Source organism: Eriocheir sinensis, chromosome 42 (genome assembly GCF_024679095.1).
Source record: "Eriocheir sinensis breed Jianghai 21 chromosome 42, ASM2467909v1, whole genome shotgun sequence".
In the NCBI taxonomy this organism is placed as follows: domain Eukaryota; kingdom Metazoa; phylum Arthropoda; class Malacostraca; order Decapoda; family Varunidae; genus Eriocheir; species Eriocheir sinensis.
Genome location: NC_066550.1, coordinates 1,221,538 through 1,240,102, shown reverse-complemented (window position 1 = coordinate 1,240,102; position 18,565 = coordinate 1,221,538). Strand labels below are relative to the sequence as shown.

Genomic DNA, 18,565 nt, shown 5'->3' with positions numbered 1-18,565 from the left:
TTGTTTGAAATTGTTCCACGCGTTGATTCTTTCTCTTCTCCTCCATCCCTTCCAGGCTTCCTCCTTTCTTTTTTTAGCCGCCTCGCATCTTTTGTTAAACCACTCCTTTTTACCAACATCCTTTTTGGTTACCTTTGGGACATATCTATTCTCGGCTTCTTTGTACAGCTTTAAAAACTCCTCCCACTTGTCTTGTGTACTCCTGGCTTTGTACAGCCCACTCCAATTTGCATTCTCAAAAAAAGTTCTCATATTAACAAAGTCTGCCTTAGAGTAATTTCTTCTCCCTATTTTATGATCCTCTTTTCGGTCAATCCTTCTCTTTTCTTTTACTTCAAATTCCACAATCGCATGGTCACTCTTAGCTATTGGGCAGTCTATTTTAATATTTTCTATTACTTCCGGTTCCTTGCTAAAAACCAGGTCTAATCTTGATGCCTCTCCTTCTTTCCCGAATCTAGTATGTTCCTTTATCCATTGCGTCAGCACATGTTCCATTGCCAGTTGCAGGAGTCTTCCTCCCCACGACTCTTCTGTTCCCTGCGTTTGCCAATCCTCCCATTCTACCTCTTTGCAATTAAAATCACCCATCTCTCTCTCTTAACATTCCATCCAAGCAACTCACTGTGTCTTGTATCATTACTTCATATTCTCGGGCCTTCCATGCATTGGTTCTTGGTGGCACATACTGCCTTCTTCTTCCTTCAGCACCCACAGTTTCCACTTTCAGTACCTCTGCCAAGCCTTCACCCTCAATCCCCTTCTCCACCTTAATGCCTTTCCTTACCATCAACATCACACCTCCTCCCTGTTTTCTCCCTGTTCTTCCGATCTCTTCTCATTTAAATCACGAACCTCACCTCTAAGTTCATTCAACTTGTCTCTCTCTTGTTCATTCAGATCTTTCCTCAGCCACATCATTTTGGTGTCTTCTTCTCCTGCTAGCTTCCAAGCTCCTTCTAGGGCCTCTTCTGCTTCGCTCTGTGCCCTGAATCGAATCCTAATTGGTCTATCTTCTTCTCCACTGTATTTGCCAATCATATGACTGTCATCTATTTCTTCCACCAGGTGTCTTCCCTCTTCATGTACCCTCTGTACGATCTTCCTCGCTATATCTTTCAAGTTGTTTTCCCTCACAGATTTGTTTGGGGTCTTCTCCTTGACCCCGAACACAATAACGCTCTTCTTAATCTCCCCCGTGCCTCTTACCAGTGCCTCATTTTCTTTGACTACTTTCACCACCTTCTCAGCCATCCTCTCCTCCAACTGCTCCTCCACAATCTCCTTAAAGCTCTGTACATTCCCACTCTGCACCATCTCTCCACCATTATCAACTTTCTGTTCCAAATTCTTAACTCTTTGCTCCACTTCCACTTTTTCATCGCTTCTCCTCCCACTTATTCCGCTCCTTATCCATCTTTTCCACCGAATCCACGTTTTCTTTATCCCCTCGGAGCATTTTATCAGCTGAATGTTGAGTTCCTTCACGTCTGCTTCCAAATCATTTATCCTTCTCTTGTCGTCCTCTCTCTCCCTTCTCAACTCACTCACCATCTTCATCACCACTTCAAAATCAATCTCCAACTCTTTCACCCTTCTCTGCAATAGTCTATTTTGCAACTCACTGTTTTCCTCGAATCCGGAGAAATCGGCCGCCAGTTCTTGTTTATATGATGGCGGCGTAAGCAAATCCATCTCGGGCTCGGTACGGTTCTCAATGTTTATAATCCCGTATCCACTAATATATCACTTTCTCCTCCTCCCAACCTCTTTCCGGGGACAGCGCCAGTAATGCCCTCCCCCGTATGTCACAGTTAAAGGTAAAATAGGCAAACAATTAAAAGCTAAAACGTTAAAAGTCAAGAAGTCAGAAGTTAAAAAGTTAAGATAATTAAAATAATCCGTCGGGGCTCCGTCCTCCCGCGTCCTCCCAGCGCCAGCAGGGTAAAATAGATAAAAAACGTTAAAAGTCTAAAAGTTAAAAGAAAACTAAAAAGCTAAGAACTAAAAAGTTAAAATCTCCCGGAGCTCCGTGCACCGCGTCCACACAGGCCGCCAGCTGGCGTGTGTGTGTAGGTAGATCTGTAGGTAGATAAATGTCTATAGGTAAAATTATCCAATATTAGTTTGATGGAAAACTAACTGGACACGTAGAAAGATTGACTGATGGTCAGACCGACTGATAAATTGACTCCTCTCGGTGAAGGACACATATCTGCTTCATTAAAGAACGAAAGATTAAGAGACAGTCGGATAGGTCGATGATTTATATACAGAGAGACAAATTAATGAACACATAGACTAATATGTATATATATATATATATATATATATATATATATATATATATATATATATATATATATATATATATATATATATATATATATATATATATATATATATATATATATATATATATATATATATATATATATATATATATATATATATATATATATATATATATATATATATATATATATATATATATATATATATATATATATATATATATATATATTATATATATATATATATATATATATATATATATATATATATATATATATATATATATATTTTTTTTTATATATATAAATAGCTCAATATACAAAAATAAAAATATATATATATATATACATACTATTATATATATAATATATATATATATATATATATATATATATATATATATATATATATATATATAATATATATATATATATATATATATATATATATATATATATATATATATATATATATATATATATATATATATATATATATATATATATATATATATATATATATATATATATATAGAGAGAGAGAGAGAGAGAGAGAGAGAGAGAGAGAGAGAGAGAGAGAGAGAGAGAGAGAGAGAGAGATAGAGAGATAGAGATAGAGAGATATAGATAGAGAGAGAGAGAGAGAGAGAGAGAGAGAGAGAGAGAGAGAGAGAGAGAGAGAGAGAGAGAGAGAGAGAGAGAGAGAGAGAGAGAGAGAAATAGATAGAATGAAATATTAATATATTGAATGATTTTGATTTGTCGTATAGATATAGGATAGTATAGGTTCAAAGATACAGCTACAGGTAGATGGATGAACAGCTACATATGCATATAGGTATATATAAAGATGGAAGGATCGGCTGATGACTATAGAGATATATCAGTAGATAAGACTGGTGCATATGTTGTATTTTAGATATATAGACAGGTAGGTAGACAAATTTAAATATTTCTGCAGGCAGCGTTACATTGTGTTCCAAACCTTTCAGTGGGAATGTGCAGGTGAGTGAAAGAGGCGTACCTGGGGCATTGCTGCAAGAGGTGAGCGGATGTGTCGGCTGGATGAGGATGTTTACAGTGGTGATTTAGGTACAGTCCATTGACGGTGTGGTTAGCGAGGGCAGGGAACAAGACATCCCCCACCCCTATTGGATCCATTTCCAGCTCTATGTCGATTGCCTTGCAAGGGAGGAGAGGCAGCAGGGCAGCAGCGACGTGCACTGTGGCGTCGCGTACTCGCAGGTTTTCCACATGAGGGCTCCAACTGAATAATCTTCTTAATCCCCACAATCGCGGACGAATGTGATGGGTTATCCGCCTCATGGCGTGGTGACCGGCCTCCGTTTCTGCCAGCACAGTTAGCCAATCCTCAGTGTCTTTCACCCCAGATTTGTGTATTAGATCCACTGCTTCCTTCATCGCCATCACCTTTGGCTCCAAGTCCTGGTTGCTGAGAATGCCAAGGATGTGGCAGAAGAGATTTCTGAGACGTGGTAGTTTCAGGTTTTGTTCTTGCATAAAGCCTTGCAGCACGCGGCGGATGTCTCCCTGCTTGTGCTTGTCAAAACACCCAATGATGTGGTGGGCCGCGAAATGCTCCTGCATGCTTTTATGTGGCAGAGAGTACTTTTCTGACTGTTTGCCTCGGAACACTTCTCGCCGCAGGCAGAAGAAGGCAGAGAGTACTTCCCCTTCTGGGAGACCTTCGGTCCTGCAGGATGATGTCACAGAAGTTAGACTCTCTTCACTGAGGTAAGTGTTGTCGTGCAGGAGTTCTCGTAGTGACACCTTATACAATACCCTCAAAGTGTTTAAAATTTTTGTTTTAGGTAATGATATTTGTGAACGACCAGCCATTCTGTGGTGCAGCTTCTCTACACTCCAGTCTCTGATGTCCTGGTACAATTCGGTCTGAGTTATTTTGGTTGTCAACTTCTGGGGCTCTTCCATATACATGTACGACAAGAACAAAAGGTTGAGAGGGAGGCGGAACATCTCCCTCCAACCGATCTGTTGCAGTACCTGCCTGATGCGGTCAGTGTCTACGGGCACGCCTGAACACCTGCTCAGGTGATCAACGTGCCTCAGAACGAACTCCGATCTGTCCTCAATGGCTATGCCCTCGATTTTCATGTGGGAAACATGGAAGTAGGGAGGCGTTTTCGCCTCCATGCCCATCAGACCCTCAGGGCGCGAAGTGCAAACCACTGTGAAGGTTGGGCAGTCTTTCCCGTGGCTCATTATATCTGCAAAGAGCTGGCGGGAGGATTGGATCACTTCATCTAGACCATCAACAACAAACAAAATTTTGCACATTTTCAGAAGGGGCAGCAGGAGGTCTCTGTACTTTACGAAGGCAACAGGCAGGGCTTTACCTACGAAACTTTCAAGGGTGGAGCTGGTCTCGTGGCGGCACACAACCCAAAAGAGAAGGTCAAAGTGCTGGAGGCCCTCCATGCGGCGATGAGGCTCTTCCTTGAGCCAATCGGCGAACATAAATGTCAAGAGCGTTGTTTTCCCACTACCAGCGTCTCCTTCAATCTCAATGAAGTGTGGGGATGCAGGCGACCTTCCTTCTTGTGTTAGAGTCATTAGCTTCAAATGGTCAATTGGTTTCTTAGCTTTTCCTTCTTCCTTAATGATGATCTTGGTAAAGATTTCATTCACGTCCACCTGGGTGTTTTTAGCACCGCTCAAAAATTGCAGTGGGCTTAAGAGTTTGGCAGACCCTAATCTCTCTTTTATCTCTTTGTTAGTTTCTTTTTTGAAGTACGGCAACATCTGATTCGCTGATCTTTGGAATATCTCCTCTGTGCTAACGTGCTCTTTCACGATCTCATCCACAGTCCTCCTTACCTCGGTCTTCTTCATTGAGAGCTCACTGTCGTCCCTGTTGTATCTTACTTTCGTGGCTTCCAGAGCCTTGGAAAAGAGATCATCTAATTCTTTAACTTTATCAAGGTATTCCAGCTCACTCAAGGAGCGCTTTTCGTGCACAACTTCATTTCTATTATTTTTGATTTTTGTGACAAAGTATTCCATTTCACTGCTTTCTTTTGTCCACGTGTCTTGGTTCATTTCTGCAACGTTCTCACACGCCACTTTGATGATTTTGTGAAGAAGGGTAATGTCGAAAGCACCGCAGGAAGAGTCACTTGTGATCTGCTTCAGATCTGTGTCGTTGAACTGTTTCTTCAACACCTTGTCCAAGTCAGCGGAGCCAGCAGGGTATTCCCTTACGTATTTTTTAATCATCTTATTGAAGTTGGCCGTCGAACTATACGGAAGGCTCTTCAGGTACTCGTGGAGGGGGACATAGTCGGGCTTGACATCAGTCCCACACAGGAGGGTGTACCTCAGCACCACCTCGCCAGCCGTCTCCAATATGCGCAGCAATTTCAAGCGGAGAGAGTCACTTTGCGTGAACGCCATCGTTAGTGGCTGGCCGCAGGTTGACAGACGAGACTTCCCGTAATCTGAAAGGAAGAATGTCTATCACCATCGACGAGCATCAGAATGCTGCAAATTGGTGTGTAATATGAACGCGGTGACCCAGGCACCCCTGCGGCTGTGTGCTACCCGGCAGTTTGTAAAGGTCAGCTAAGGACTGTGAGTGCGTAGGTCTGTGTCACTTCACATGTGGACTAAATACTGAGATGCCGAAGTAGCCGGTCGCCTTACAGTAGTGGTGGGATCCCGTAAGGGTCAACGCGAGCCGCAGCAGCCCGAGCCATCAATTTGACCCCAAACTGGCTTGTGCTACTTGACACACTGTAAGGGGTCACCCGACGCTGTTATGGACCGTGGATCTAAACGATGGGCGAAAGTCTTTTTATTTCATGAATACTAATAATGCTAATATTAAATAGACTCAGCGTTTAGCTTGTTAATGTTTGTTACCTTATGTGTGTGTGTGTGTGTGTGTGTGTGTGTGTGTGTGTGTGTGTGTGTGTGTGTCTATAATAATAATAATAATAATAATAATAATAATAATAATAATAATTAACGGTTTATTTAGTGTCATATGCAGCCAACGACTGAAAATATATATTAGAAATAAAGATTAAAAAGAACTGGCGGAGACGATACAGAACGCCCAACCTCGAGGAAGCTGATTTAGCAAGAGAGGAGATATGAAGTTTCCAGTTGTGTGTGTGTATGTGTGTGTGTGTGTGTGTGTGTGTGTGTGTGTGTGTGTGTGAGAGCGAGAGAGAGAGAGAGAGAGAGAGAGAGAGAGAGAGAGAGAGAGAGAGAGAGAGGAGAGATTGATTTTGATTTATTGGCCACTTTACAATACATGGAAAAAAAAAATAAACACTACTACATAAACAGGCAAGGTCCATTGAGCCGAAGCTCTATAACGGACCTGAAATAATCATTAGTACTAAAGAACTGTGCTGTGGCCCAGCCGCCACTCATTACCAAGAAATATAACTATTACTTAATAAATACAGTAAGAAAAAAAATATATATCCAATCATATATATATACATATACATACATACACACACATACATATACATACACATACATATGCATACATGTACATATATACACATACATGTACACATATACACATACATGCACACATATACATACATACACATACACAGTCATAATAGTCATACTTATAATAATCCTAAAAAATCATTATGATTGTAAATATGGATATACACAGGTATAAACATTCACCACTGGATATTTATATCTATACATGTAGATACATATAATCATGAAAAAGCATACAAGATAATGACAATGATGATAATAATAATAATAATAATAATAATAATAATAATAATAATAATAATAATAATAATAATAATAATAATAATAATAATATAGTCATAAACAGTAAAGAATAATGTTTAATAATAACTTGTGAAAATAATATAATTCAATAAAAATAATAAAAAAGTTACAAAATAGTTATAGAATCAAATTATAGAACACAGTACGATAATTCACGTTATTATATGATAATAATAATAATAATAATAATAATAATAATAATAATAATAATAATAATAGTCATAACAATACTAATAGTAATAAACTACAAAAACTACATAAGATGATCAAATACAATGCTGACTTAATTTTGAAAGTAACCAACCAGGAGTATTTTCTTCAACGAATCCTTGAAAATGGTTCGTGAAGTGGATGTTTTGACAACTTGAGGAAGTGTATTCCAGCACTTGGATCCACGGAACTGTATACTTTGTTGGGCATGATTTGTTCTAAAGAGAGGGATTCTCAGGTTATTATTTCTGCCTTCATTCTGGTTTATTGAGATAAAGTAATTTTCATGTACTGGAAATGTGTGAAGGGCTCCGTATACAAATACACATGATTGCAGGTGAATTACATCCGGGAGTTTTAGTAATTTGTGGCTTGTGAAACAAGGGTTAGTGTGGTCAAACCTTTGGCAATAAAACATTACTCTAATAAGTTTTTTTGTTCAACAAAGACCATTAATAAAAGTTACATAAGCACCTCCCCATAGTGCACAACAGTAAAGTAAATGTGGATAAACCAGCGACAAATAGATTTGCTTGCGAGATTCAGTGTTCATGTAATTCCTGGTCCTGTACATAATTCCACATATTCTACTTAATTTTGTCTTTATGGTGTCTATGTGCGACTTCCATTTCAATAAATTATCTAAAGTAACCCCTAAAAACTTAACTTCATTGACCTGCTTTATGAGTATGTTGTTAATAATAATCATTAAATTGGGAGTTTGTGACATTAAGGGATGCGATACCATAAAGCTGGTTTTATCAATATTAAGTGTAAGTTTATTACTTTTAATCCAGTTAGCAACACTAATTAGTTCCTGATTTACTACCTTTGTCATTTCATTTATGTCAGATCCTGAAAGGAATAATGTAGTATCATCTGCATAAAGTAAGAAAATTAATTTATTTGTGCTTCGTGTAATATCATTAATATATAATAAAAACAATAATGGTCCAAGAATGGAGCCTTGTGGTACGCCAACATTAACTTTATTATGAGATGACAATGCTTTATTAAATACCGTGTACTGTTGTCTATTACTTAAATAGCTTTTAAACCAATCATTAGTTTTTCCTCTGATTCCATAAACTTCAAGCTTTTTTAATAAAATAGGATGATGTATGGCATCAAAAGCTTTAGAGAAATCACAAAAAACAGTTATTTGATAATGCTTGTCATCCATACTGTTGTAAATGTTATGACATAACTTATTAATTGCTAATTCTGTATTATATTTGGGTCTGAAGCCATACTGATGGTTTGACAATAATGAATGTTCACTTAAATAGTCCATTAATCTTGTTGCCATGATTTTTTCGAAGACTTTGCTGAAACAAGACAGAATTGATACCGGTCTGTAATTAGAGCAAGAGCTTGTATCCCCTTTCTTATGTATGGGCACAACTCGAGCTATTTGAAGTTTTTTAGGGAATGTTCCTTCCTCAAACGATCTATTGATGACATGCTCTAAAAAGGGAGAAACTACATTGTTACATTTCTTTAAAATTCTTACATCAATGTCATCATGACCTGGACTAGATACTTTAAGATTTCTTATCACATCATTTATTTCTTGCAACGTTGTCGGTCGAATAAAGAAAGAAAAAGGTGTTGACGGAGGAAGGTACGTCTCAAATGGTGTCTGTGATGGCTGAACATTTTGGGCAAGATTGTTTGCTATATTACAAAAATAATTATTAAACGACTCTGCTATCTCAGTATTTGTTGATAATGTTTCCTCGGCAAAAGTAATAGAAGTAGGAGGCTGGTGACTAGTTTTCCCCAAAATGTTATTGACAATTTCCCAAGTTTTCTTTGAGTTGCCCGAACTTTCCTTTAGCTTACTTTTATAGTAGTTTTCTTTAGCTTTCCTTATGATAGAAGTTAAGGTATTCCTGTACTTCTTAAAAATAGTCTCGTATGTAATTGGCCACTTGGCATATAAGCTTTGTAATCTATTACGTTCTTTAATAGAGTTTTTTATTCCGGTCGTAATAAAACTTTTTCCCATATGTTTTTCCTTAATTGTATATTCTTTCGCTGGAAAGTGTTTATTATAAAGACATTGAAATTGTTCTAGATATGTTTCAAAACACTGATCAACTGTATGGCTTGTTAAGACACTCCAATCATAAGCACTTAATTCTGATTTAAATTTTTCTGTATTCCCATCGCTAAAAATTCTTTTGAAAAATTTGATTTTTGCATTACAAACACTATCAGAATGTAAGGAAAATGAACTAAAAATAGGAAAATGGTCAGAAATTGAAGTAAATAGTATTCCACAATAGCAATAATTATTAAAGTCATTCGTCCAAATGTGGTCAATTATTGTGGCTGACGTTCTTGTTACTCTGGTGGGTTTATTTATGACTGGGAAGAACAAATTAGAATAGAAAAGATTTATAAAGTTTTGATTACGATCGTTTTTAACAAGGAGATTGATATTAAAGTCACCAATTATATAGCATTTAAGTTTTGTTCTCGAGACTATATCTAGAATTAACTGCAAAGTTTGAAGGAAATCGTTAATGTCGGTGTTAGGAGGTCTATATATAATACCAATTATAAATTTATGTGGCTTTGAAACATTTAGAAATAAAGACTCAATGTGAGGATATTGTACACTGATGTCTTGCAGTATATTGCTTACATATTTCTTACGTATGTACAACGCAAGGCCTCCACCTCGTGTATTTTTATTTTTGAAGTAGGCAGTATATCCACTGATGTTATGAAGTTCGCAGATATCGTCAGTCAGTCGAGTCTCACACAAACCTATAATTTGAAAATCAATTGCACTTGGAGTTATACATTGATCAATAAGTGTTTCAAGGTGAAGTGGTACACTACTAACATTTGACATTACTGTATTAAAACTAGGCTGAGTTCGTAATTGCCTCATGCGTTGGTCGTCACAGAAAAAATAACGACATTGCGGTTCACGGAAAATGTATGCTGAAGGGGCATCAACCGCTGAGTGTCTGTTGTACAGTTGAGGGGGATCGTATGTTAAGGCATCTATGACATGTAGAGGGTAATTATGATCTTCAGACAAAATGGTAATTAAATCTGTATCACTTAATGACTGAAATGGAAAAGGTGATGAATTAGCCATGAAAGATGGATAGTGTGTATACTAGGGCAAGTTCTTGCATTTCAATCCACTTACAAACTATTGTCCCCTCCTTCCTCCATGTGCCGAACTCCTTGTTGCTCGTTGACTGGCGGCACTGGTTCTCCCTCTCTGGCTAGCGGACGAGGCTCCATCCATTCTGGCGTCATTAGATGGAGTCCGCTTCCCACCATCCCCACGGGTGGCCCATGCACCAGCAGATGAGACGTCCACATGAACAGAGGTTGCAGGTGTACTAGGGTCTTCACCGTCCCGCACTTCACTGTCTCGCTTCCCCGCACCAGGTCCAGCACTGCTAACTCCCAAGTCAGAAGACTGAGCAGGTTCGCGTGGAGTCGAATTCTCGCTCCTCGAACCAGCAGTGGGTCTTCCCTTAATGACGAGACGAGTGTGTCGGAAAAACGCAATCTTGCCTTCGTTTCGAGCTTGTTTCAACTGAGGCAGCTGATTCTTCCTGATGATTTGAGAGGCGGGGCAAAGATCATCATTTACGTAGATCCCTGTTCCTCGAAGCTTCGTGGCGTTTCGTATCACGGCCTCGCGATCTCCAAACTTCGAAAATCTGGCGATGATTGGGCGACTACTATGGTCATCTTTGCGCCCCACTCGGTGAGCTCGTTCAAGTTGAATGCTAGGCAGCTGAAACTTCTCCTCCAGTAGTTTTGTGACGACAACAGCTGATTGTTCCCAAGTCTCGCCTCCAGGACATTCTTCTATCCCGGTAAACTGAAGGTTGTTGCCACGGCTATAGTCGTCTTGATAATTCAAACGTTCTTCGATTATCTTAGCTTTTGCTTCACTTTCTAGTAGATTTTGTTTTAACGTTTTAATGATGTCTTGATCATTCATCCTTTCTTGCTTCTGATTCTTCACTTCTTGTTTTAGGTCTTCAATATCCTTCTGGGAGAATTCCAAACTGCGTCTCAAATCGTTGATAGTTGACTCCATACCTTTCACATTTTCAGTAATCTGCTTCATAAATATTTCCAGCGCTCCTTGATATGCCTGGTTTTGTGAGTCCATAAGTATCTTCACCGTTGGGGTATCCATTAAGGCGACAGCCTTTTGATAAATCCACAAAAAGTTGAGTTAAGGTTTCCAGTGGAGGAGAGCCACAGCACACAAGCGTTCAGTACCACGGCTGAAGCTAGAGAGAGAGAGAGAGAGAGAGAGAGAGAGAGAGAGAGAGAGAGAGAGAGAGAGAGAGAGAGAGAGAGAGAGAGAGAGAGAGAGAGAGAGAGAGAGAGAGAGAGAGAGAGAGAGAGAGAGAGAGAGAGAGAGAGAGAGAGCTTTTTATATATATATATATATATATATATATATATATATATATATATATATATATATATATATATCTATATATATATATATATATATATATATATATATATATATATATATATTTACAGGAAAGGAGACAGCTCCAGGGCACAAAAAAGGACACAATAATAAAAAAGCCCGCTACTCGCTGCTCCTATATAAAGAATCGAAAGAGGTGGACGAAAGAGAGGTCAATTTCGGGAGGAGAGGTGTCCTGATACCCTCCTCTTGAAAGCGTTCAAATCGTAGGCAGGAGGAAATACAGATGAAGGAAGATTGTTCCAGAGTTTACCAGCGTGGGGGATGAAAGAGTGAAGATGCTGGTTAACTCTTGCATAAGGGGTTTGAACAGTATAGGGATGAGCATGAGTAGAAAGTCGTGTGCAGCGGGGCCGCGGGAGGGGGGGAGGCATGCAGTGAGCAAGTTCAGAAGAGCAATTAGCGTGAAATTAGTGATAGAAGATAGAAAGAGAGGCAACATCGCGACGGAATTTTAGAGGTAGAAGACTATCAATAGGAGGAGGAGAGCTGATGAGACGAAGAGCCTTAGATTCCACTCAGTTCAGAAGAGTTGTGTGAGTGGAGCCCCCCCACACGTGAGATGCATACTCCATACGAGGGCGGACAAGGCCCCTGTATATGGATAGCAACTGTGCGAGGGAGAAGAACCGGTGGAGACGATACAGAACGCCCAACCTCGAGGAAGCTGATTTAGCGAGAGAGGAGATATGAAGTTTCCAGTTGAGATTTTGAGTTCGGGATAGACCGAGGATATTTAGTGTTGAAGAAGGTGACAGCTGAGTGTTGTCGAAGAATAGGAGATAGGTGTTTGGAAGATTGTGTCGAGTTGATAGGTGGAGAAATTGAGTTTTGGAGGCATTGAAGGACACAAGGTTCCTTCTGCCCCAATCGGAAATGATAGCAAGGTCTGAATTTAAGCGTTCTGCAGCCTCCTGTCTGGAGTCATGTATTACCTGTTGTGATGGTCTTCTATTGAAAGAAGTTGAATAATGCAGAGTGGAGTCGTCGGCGTATGAGTGGACAGGCCTGTTTTTTTATGGAAAGAAGGTCATTGATGAATAACAGGAAGAGAGTGGGTGATAGGACAGAGCCCTGTGGAACACCACTGTTGATAGGTTTATAAGAAGAACAGTGACCATCTACCTATAGAGCCTGTGCCTAACAAGGGTGACTGTTCCAATTCCTCAAACTAACCGTCCTATAGCTTTGCTTTCTTGTCTATCTAAAGGTTTTGAATCAATCCTTAACCGGAAGATTCAAAAGTACCTTTCCACTTCTGACCTTCTATCTGATCGCCAGTATGGGTTCCGCAAGGGGCGTTCTACTGGTGATATCCTTGCTTTCCTAATTGATTCTTGGTCATCCTCTTTTAGCCGTTTCGGTGAAACCTTTGCTATTGCGCTGGACATATCACAAGCCTTTGAAAGGGTCTGGCGCAAATCTTTGCTTTCCAAACTACCCAACTACGGTCTCTATCCTTCTCTCTGTACCTTTATCTACAGTGTCCTTTTTGACCGTTCTATTTCTGCTGTGGTAGACGGTCAGTGTTCTTCCCCCAAACCTATTAAGGGGGTACGCGACACTTGGGGGAGGGGGGGGGGGTCAAAATATAGCATTTTTGCAAAACTTTGTTAAAAATGTTCTTATACCATCTAGAAATAATCCCCGAGCAATTTTTTCCTCGTAGCGCAAATTTTAAATGTCTGGCGGGGGTTTAAATGGACCGAGCTAAAGGTTAAATTTTGTTTCTTTTTTAATCGCAGAAAATCTAAAATCAATGTTGATTGTACAAGTAGCTAGGGCCCTATGCTTAGATATTGTTGATAGGGTGAAGGAGATAGGAGTATTAAGAGGAAGAAGTGACAAAAAAACACGATTTTACGCGATGTTCGACGAACATAATAAAAGAAATACCATTATGACTTTCTATATGGGAAACTTTCAAAACATTTTCCACAGGTCTCTAGGCATACCTAAAGACTATTCACAGCCAAAAAATGAAAATAATTGGCTATGTATTAATGGTGTTGTGTATTATTAAGTGTCTGTATATGTATGAGTATATGTATATGTAAATGTATACATATAAGTATACATACATTGTTCTGGCTCGTACAAAATGTAGGCAACATAGATGCCTACTTAGTTTCGTCGCAATACCCGATAGTTTAGTTAGATTACCTCAGGTGTCCCGTACCCCTTAACAGTGGTGTTCCGCAGGGTTCTGTCCTATCTCCCACTCTGTTTCTGTTGTTCATTGATGATCTTCTTTCCAAAACGATCTGTCCAGGGGCGGATCCAGAAAATCAATTTTGGGGGGCCCGATTTTAAAATTTCATAAGTTAGCGACAGCTTCAAAACAGTGAAGACCAATGGATAGTGATGGCGGTTCTTTGCTTAAAATCCGCAGCACGTGAGCAATCAACGTATATGTGACAAATGAATTTTTCTTGTGTGTGTATATATATATATATATATATATATATATATATATATATATATATATATATATATATATATATATATATATATATATATATATATATATATATATATATATATATATATATATGAAGTGCAAAGGCAAATCTGAACATGTAGAAATCATCACCATACAAGCATTCTAAGAAAGCTAAACGTTTATTTCGATATGTAAGCAGCAAGGGTGATCATAATACAGGTCATATATAAAGTACAAACCTAACCTTTACAAAAAAGAGTTAATATGTAAAATTAGACACAGCTGAAGATAAAGAGGAATTCTTATAGGGCTTCTTTTACATGGGATTGAGGTAACACATTTGCAAAGATTGGCTGATCTAAAGAAATAAATTTACAAATTCCCAAGTATTCAACAAGTGCCTCACTAAGCAAAGAGTAGTCGGCATTTTTTTTCACCGAATTTGCTTATCACTCTCAACTGAAATGGGGATATCATAGTGGACACAGAGGAGGGCAAGTCCGTTCAGGCGCTCTTGGCCGACGGTACTCCTCAGATAGATTTTCAGCCTTTTCTCTGCTGAGAAAGACCTCTCGGCTTCCGCGTTGGAGACTGGAAGCGTCAACAGAGTTTTCAAGAGAATGGTGAGATTAGGGAACATTCTGGTGCTGGTGTGTGCCTGGGCTTCTTTGATAGTTTGGAAGACCGGAACAGATAATCCCCAGCGCTCCACTTCCGCCTTCACGAGTGTCAGGGATTTGATGTCGAGCTCGTAGAGCTTCGCCGCTTGAAGCACAGCCGCAACATCCGTTTCGGGCCCTTTGAGGAGTTGCTTGAGCTGAAGTGCGACAGGCACTGTGTCATTGTCAAACCGACTCTTCAACTCAGCCAAGACGTGGTCCTTGAACGGAATGTACACCGCCCGGCGGTAGTACTCCTCAGCATTCTCGCACGGAACATTTGATCGCTGGGTCTGTCGTCCACAGAGTCGTGGCACAGGGATGGTGTCATGTGATGACCCCACCTCGACCAAAAGCTCTTCCGCTTTCATGAACACGTCGTGGAAATCATTCTCCGCATCTGCTCTGAACTTGGCAAAAATGGTCTCAATGCCACGAATCATGGCATAGGCTGACACCAGGTTGCCATCTTTTCTCTGAAGAGTTCGGCTCGGCTCGAGAGTATGCGCCAATATACACTCCATTACAACCAGTCCAACGAGAAAGCGGGGAACACGTATGGCGATGAGAAGGTGCTCAGCGGTGGCGTCAAGTTCTTCCTCGAGAAAAACAGCGATGACAGGCAGAAATTCAACAAAAACCAGCACTGCGTCATGCCTCTCAATCCACCTGGTGGGGCACAGGGGAACAAGCTTTATGCGCTTGGCACATATTCGAAGAATGAACGAAGTTGTACACTTCGGTCAGTGTTTGAAGAGCGATCTTCACTTCCCTGACGTCGCACGCATTCGTCAGTACCAGATTCTCCCGGTGGTTAAAGCAGTGGATTGACTTGGCCAGGGTGTACTTCTTCATGAGTACTGCGACACACCCTTTGAATTTTCCCATCATGACACTTGCTCCATCGAAACCAAGTCCCCTGCACTTGGCAATGTCCAATCCGAGGTCTTCAACGGTGCGCAAAAGGAGCCAGGCTACACCTTTACCGGTGAGGTCTTGGGCGTGCACAAAGGCAAGGAAGTCTTCCCTTATTTCCTCTTGGAAGTGCTGAATGGTGATAGTGGCCTGCACTAAAATTCACTTTCTGCTTGCATGTGAGGAATGAGGTCACAAAGATTTTTTCCTAGGCCTTTAAACCTTGCTCTATAATATTCAATATACGATTCCGTAACTTAAATACTGAAAATAAATAAAGAAAATCCTGAGTGCTCCAGAAATGCAACAGAAAGGTACCAGTTTTCGTTTTGACTCTCTCAGAAAGTGGACATTTTAGCAGATGGGGGGGTCGTCCGACAACCCCGGCCCCTCCCCCCCCTTCTAGATACGGCGTACTACGGCCCTGTACGAGTATATAGATTGTTAAATGAGTGCGGGGCCCATAAGAGCGCGGGGCCCTGGGCACGTGCCCGTTGTGCAATGGCCCTGCAGGAGAGTGAAAAATTACATCAGACACCGAAAAAATTTAAATCTTGCCTGAGCATCCCGTCCACCTCCGCAGAGTAAAGCCCAAGGAACCTATAGAGGAGGAATTTTTTAAAGTTGGGTGGACAGCGTCCAGAGCTATTTAGCGGGGGCTGGCTTCGCTCCCCAGCTCTCTAGCTTCTTAGGGGTATCTTAAATATATTTTATGTTTTCTCAATTCATGGGTATTTCAAATATTCTAGCTATCCTAATATTTTTTTTGGGGGGCCCGGGCCATCTGGCTCCCCACCCCCGTATCCGCGCCTGCATATGCCTGCGGCCGACGACACATTCCGTATTATAGTTGCAGCACATTATAAGCGAGTCAGCTATGTACCGACTATCCGCGTACACTCGAAATTTTCTAGGGGGGGGGGGGAGCCCCCTCCCCTCTGTATCCGCCCCTGGATCTGTCCTATCCATTCCTACGCCGATGACTCTACTCTGCATTACACAACCTCTTTTAATAGAAGACCCACCCAATAGGAACTAAATGATTCCAGGCTGGAGGCGGCGGAACGCTTAGTCTCAGACCTTACTATTATTTCCGATTGGGGCAAGAACTTGGTGTCCTTCAACTCCTCAAAAACACAGTTTCTCCACCTATCCACTCGACACAATCTTCCAAACAACTATCCCCTGTTCTTTGACAACACTCAGCTATCACCTTCTTCAACACTAAACATCCTCGGTCTATCCTTAACTCAAAATCTCAACTGGAAACTTCATAGCTCTTCGCTTACTAAATCAGCTTCCTCGAGGCTGGGCGTTCTGTACCGTCTCCACCAGTTCTTCTCCCCCGCACAGTATCTGTCCATTTACAGGGGGCTTGTCAGCCCTCGTATGGAGCATGCATCTCACGTGTGGAGGGGCTCCACTCACACAGCTCTCTTGGACAGAGTGGAGTCTAAGGCTCTTCGTCTCATCAGCTCTCCTTCTCTTACTGATAGTCTTCTACCTCTTAAATTTCGCCGCCATGTTGCCTCTCTTTCTATCTTCTATCGATATTTCCACGCTGACTGCTCTTCTGAACTTGCTAACTGCATGCCTCCCCCCCTCCCGCGGCCTCGCTACACACGACTTTCTACTCATGCTCATCCCTATACTGTCCAAATCCCTTACGCAAAAGTTAACCAGCATCTTCACTCTTTCATCCCTCACGCTGGTAAACTCTGGAACAATCTTCGTTCATCTGTATTTCCTCCTGCCTACGACTTGAACTCTCTCAAGAGGAGGGTATCAGGACACCTCTCCTCCCGAAATTGACTTATCTTTCAGTCACTCATCTAACTCTTTTTATAAGCAGTGATTAGTTGGCTTTTTTTTTAACATTTGTTACCTTTTTTATGCCTTTGAACTAACTCCTCTGCTGTAAAGAAAAAGAAGAAAAAGAAGAATATATATATATATATATATATATATATATATATATATATATATATATATATATATATATATATATATATATATATATATATATATATATATATATATATATATATATATATATATATATATATATATATATATATATATATATATATATATATATATATATATATATATATATATATATATATATATATATATATATATATATATATATATATATATATATATATATATATATATATATATATATATATATATGTATATATATATATATATATATATATATATATATATATATATATATATATATATATATATATATATATATTTTTTTTACGTTTTGCCTATTGCTGGTAGGCTTCTTCCAGTGGATCCTGATGGTCGGTCCAAGGTTTCTTCCTGGTGGGTCCTGATGGTCGGCCTAGCCCGTTCTGGCGCAGGCGAGTGTTTATAGTGGCGCAATCTTGCATTGGCTCATGCTGCCCTCCCGGAGCTCATCGTTAATCCTAGAATCTAGAGTCTATCAGCATGTGGGTAGTTTTAAGCCACTCGGCGGCGGCTGAAAACCCCCAGCTTGGTGGCACCGGTCGGGGATTGAACTCGCGTCCTCCTGAACGTGGGGCCGTCTTGCTATCTGTTCAGCCACCGCCTATAATATATATATATATATATATATATATATATATATATATATATATATATATATATATATATATATATATACATATATATATATATATATACATACATAACATACCCCATCCCCCTTGCTCAAGGGGGGACATTAGCAACTTCT

At 39.9% G+C, this 18,565-nt stretch overlaps 2 protein-coding genes across 2 annotated transcripts in view; both read right to left on the bottom strand.

Moving 5' to 3' along the window:
• LOC127010185 (uncharacterized) overlaps nucleotides 1-18,565 on the bottom strand; it is a 73,914-nt gene that overhangs the window by 41,415 nt on the left and 13,934 nt on the right. The window lies entirely within an intron of this gene.
• Nucleotides 3,081-6,034, bottom strand: LOC127009792 (uncharacterized). Its single transcript, XM_050883146.1, has one exon. The coding sequence runs from the start codon at nucleotides 5,727-5,729 to the stop codon at nucleotides 3,240-3,242; it is 2,490 nt and encodes an 829-aa protein (XP_050739103.1). The 5' UTR covers nucleotides 5,730-6,034; the 3' UTR covers nucleotides 3,081-3,239.

Excerpts from the sequence above, each read along its gene's own strand:
- LOC127009792 (XM_050883146.1), bottom strand. The coding sequence starts at position 5,729 with ATGGCGTTCACGCAAAGTGACTCTCTCCGCTTGAAATTGCTGCGCATA.